Below are 2,051 nucleotides of genomic sequence, written 5' to 3' on the forward strand. Positions count from 1 at the left end.
GAATCAAGTTAGGTTGAATTCCATTATTAAAATAATTCCATGTTACTCTTGGATTTTTCTACACCTCAATTTTGGAACTATTTTCTTTCATCCAATCATTCAATTCCCATACCAAATATTAATTTTTTTTATCAATTATATTTTTATTATTTGCTTAAATGGGTGTTTTTTTATTTATTTTTTTTTCTTTTTCATTTAAGTCCTTATAATAAGATTTCAAACAAAGAGAACTGCAACTTTATTCTGAAAGAAGAATTAGATTTCCAAAAACAGAACAACTTCTATTTATATTTAACATTAAAATCTACATAAACTTCTAAGTCTAAACTTTAAAACATCAATTTTCCTTTTTAATTTATTTTATCTGTTTCAAACAATGATACAATTATGAAGGAGGAACTTGAACCCAAAGTCTTACAACTATGAGAAAAAAAAACCAGTGCAACTGGCTCTTTTTGTGTTCCCCTATTGTTCAATCCAGGCTCTTGATTCCCTTCCCATCATCTCTTATACCTCTATCAACCAGACAGGGTAGGGAAACAACATTCAGACCGAGTTGGACTCGAATTTTGCTGACCTTTCCGGTAGGACTAATCGGAGGGGTCGATCTTAAACCTCTCGCGGAATCCAAACTTTTTCTAAGAATACTTCTCATAACAGATATCAGATGAACCGTAGGATCAGGAGGCGGTCCGGAGGAGACGAATTTTTGGCAAAAGTTCATGTGCCTGGCCATTGCTTCCTCGGTACTAATAAGCCTTTCAGTTCTTATGATCTCATCTTTGATTGCTTCAGCACAAAGGCCACATATCCATTTCCCTTGGTACCGTTGGCGTACCGTTTCGATATAAGCCGGGGTACACTCTTCGGTAAGTCCACAGCAATCGCATTTGGCGAACTGGACATCAGATTGTGCAGCAAGTTTTGCTGATGCTGCTTGAGTTTCTGGTGATGGTGCTGATACCACCATTGGTTCACTCATTATCGTAGCAGACATTGCCAATTAGCCCTGTTTAAAAGAACACAAGTTTGACTTGAGTTATATTATAGCTTACCTAATATTTAGCTGCAGTTGTATTATTATTAACAATGAAACCAACGAATTCCCATTGTTTTTTCTTTTTTCTCAACTAAAAACAAACTTGTGTTCATACAAGCCATTTAACATGATCAGAATGCAGCTAGTTATGAATTTTCAGTAACCTATTGAATTTCCCCCAAGAAGTTTTTACAAAAATCTAGAAATAACAAGAAACCAACCAGCAACAGATAAGAAAAAGAAAATTTTAAAAAAAAATCCAAAAGGAATTACCAGCAGATAAGCAGATGAAACAAACAAAAACTTAGGGTTCTTGTTCTTTGCTTAAAAAGGAATTACCCCCTTTTTCCACTTCTGCTGCTATGGCTTTTTAGGCAAATTTGATCTTTTTCTCCTTCTTTTTTTATTATCTCTCCTTTTCCCACTCTCTTTCTTCCAATTTTCCTCCTGGGAAGAAAATCTCACACATGAAAACCATCTCCTTCTTCAAAACCCGTTTCCTTTTCTTTGTGGTTTCTCTTTAAAAGAAAGCGAGGAAATACGTCAAAGAAAAACCTTGTTTTGAAAGAAACCTAGAGACCCAAATCTACTAACCCTTTATACAAACAAGAAAACCAAGAGATTGCTTTTTATGTTTGTCTTCCTCAAAATTCTCTGCACTCACAGGCGCTTATAAATGAGAGAAATAGTGGAGGGAGAGAGAGAAGGCAGTGATTGAAACATCAAGGGGGTGGACTCTACTAAATTCCACGTCAGCAAATATAAGTGAATCTCTGGCCCTTCATCTCTTCTTTGTCAGCTAAGCTTTGTCAAATTTGGAAGATTATGAATCTAGCTGGCCTCCTAACTAATTATAGCACTGGGTTTTTTTTAATATCATATTCTCCATTAAATTTGAAATTCAAGCTTTTTTCATTTAATTTTTTTTATTTCTAGACTTTATTAATTTTTAACCATTAATATCTTTATATTTTTTTAAAAAAGAATATTTAATTAAATAGAAAAGAAACTT

At 33.8% G+C, this 2,051-nt stretch overlaps 1 protein-coding gene across 1 annotated transcript; it reads right to left on the minus strand.

Annotated features, from left to right (window-relative positions):
- Positions 1–237: 237 nt before the first annotated feature.
- LOC121208591 (uncharacterized) lies at positions 238–1,733 on the minus strand. Its single transcript, XM_041079688.1, has 2 exons — positions 1,313–1,733; positions 238–1,009 (listed from the first exon to the last, which is right to left on the minus strand). The coding sequence occupies exon 2, from the start codon at positions 995–997 to the stop codon at positions 473–475; it is 525 nt and encodes a 174-aa protein (XP_040935622.1). The 5' UTR covers positions 998–1,009; positions 1,313–1,733; the 3' UTR covers positions 238–472.
- Between the last annotated feature and the right edge of the window lie 318 nt (positions 1,734–2,051).

Source organism: Gossypium hirsutum, chromosome A10 (genome assembly GCF_007990345.1).
Source record: "Gossypium hirsutum isolate 1008001.06 chromosome A10, Gossypium_hirsutum_v2.1, whole genome shotgun sequence".
NCBI classification, from domain to species: Eukaryota; Viridiplantae; Streptophyta; class Magnoliopsida; order Malvales; family Malvaceae; genus Gossypium; species Gossypium hirsutum.

Coding starts and splice junctions, on each gene's coding strand:
- LOC121208591 (XM_041079688.1), bottom strand. CDS start 997: ATGTCTGCTACGATAATGAGTGAACCAATGGTGGTATCAGCACCATCA.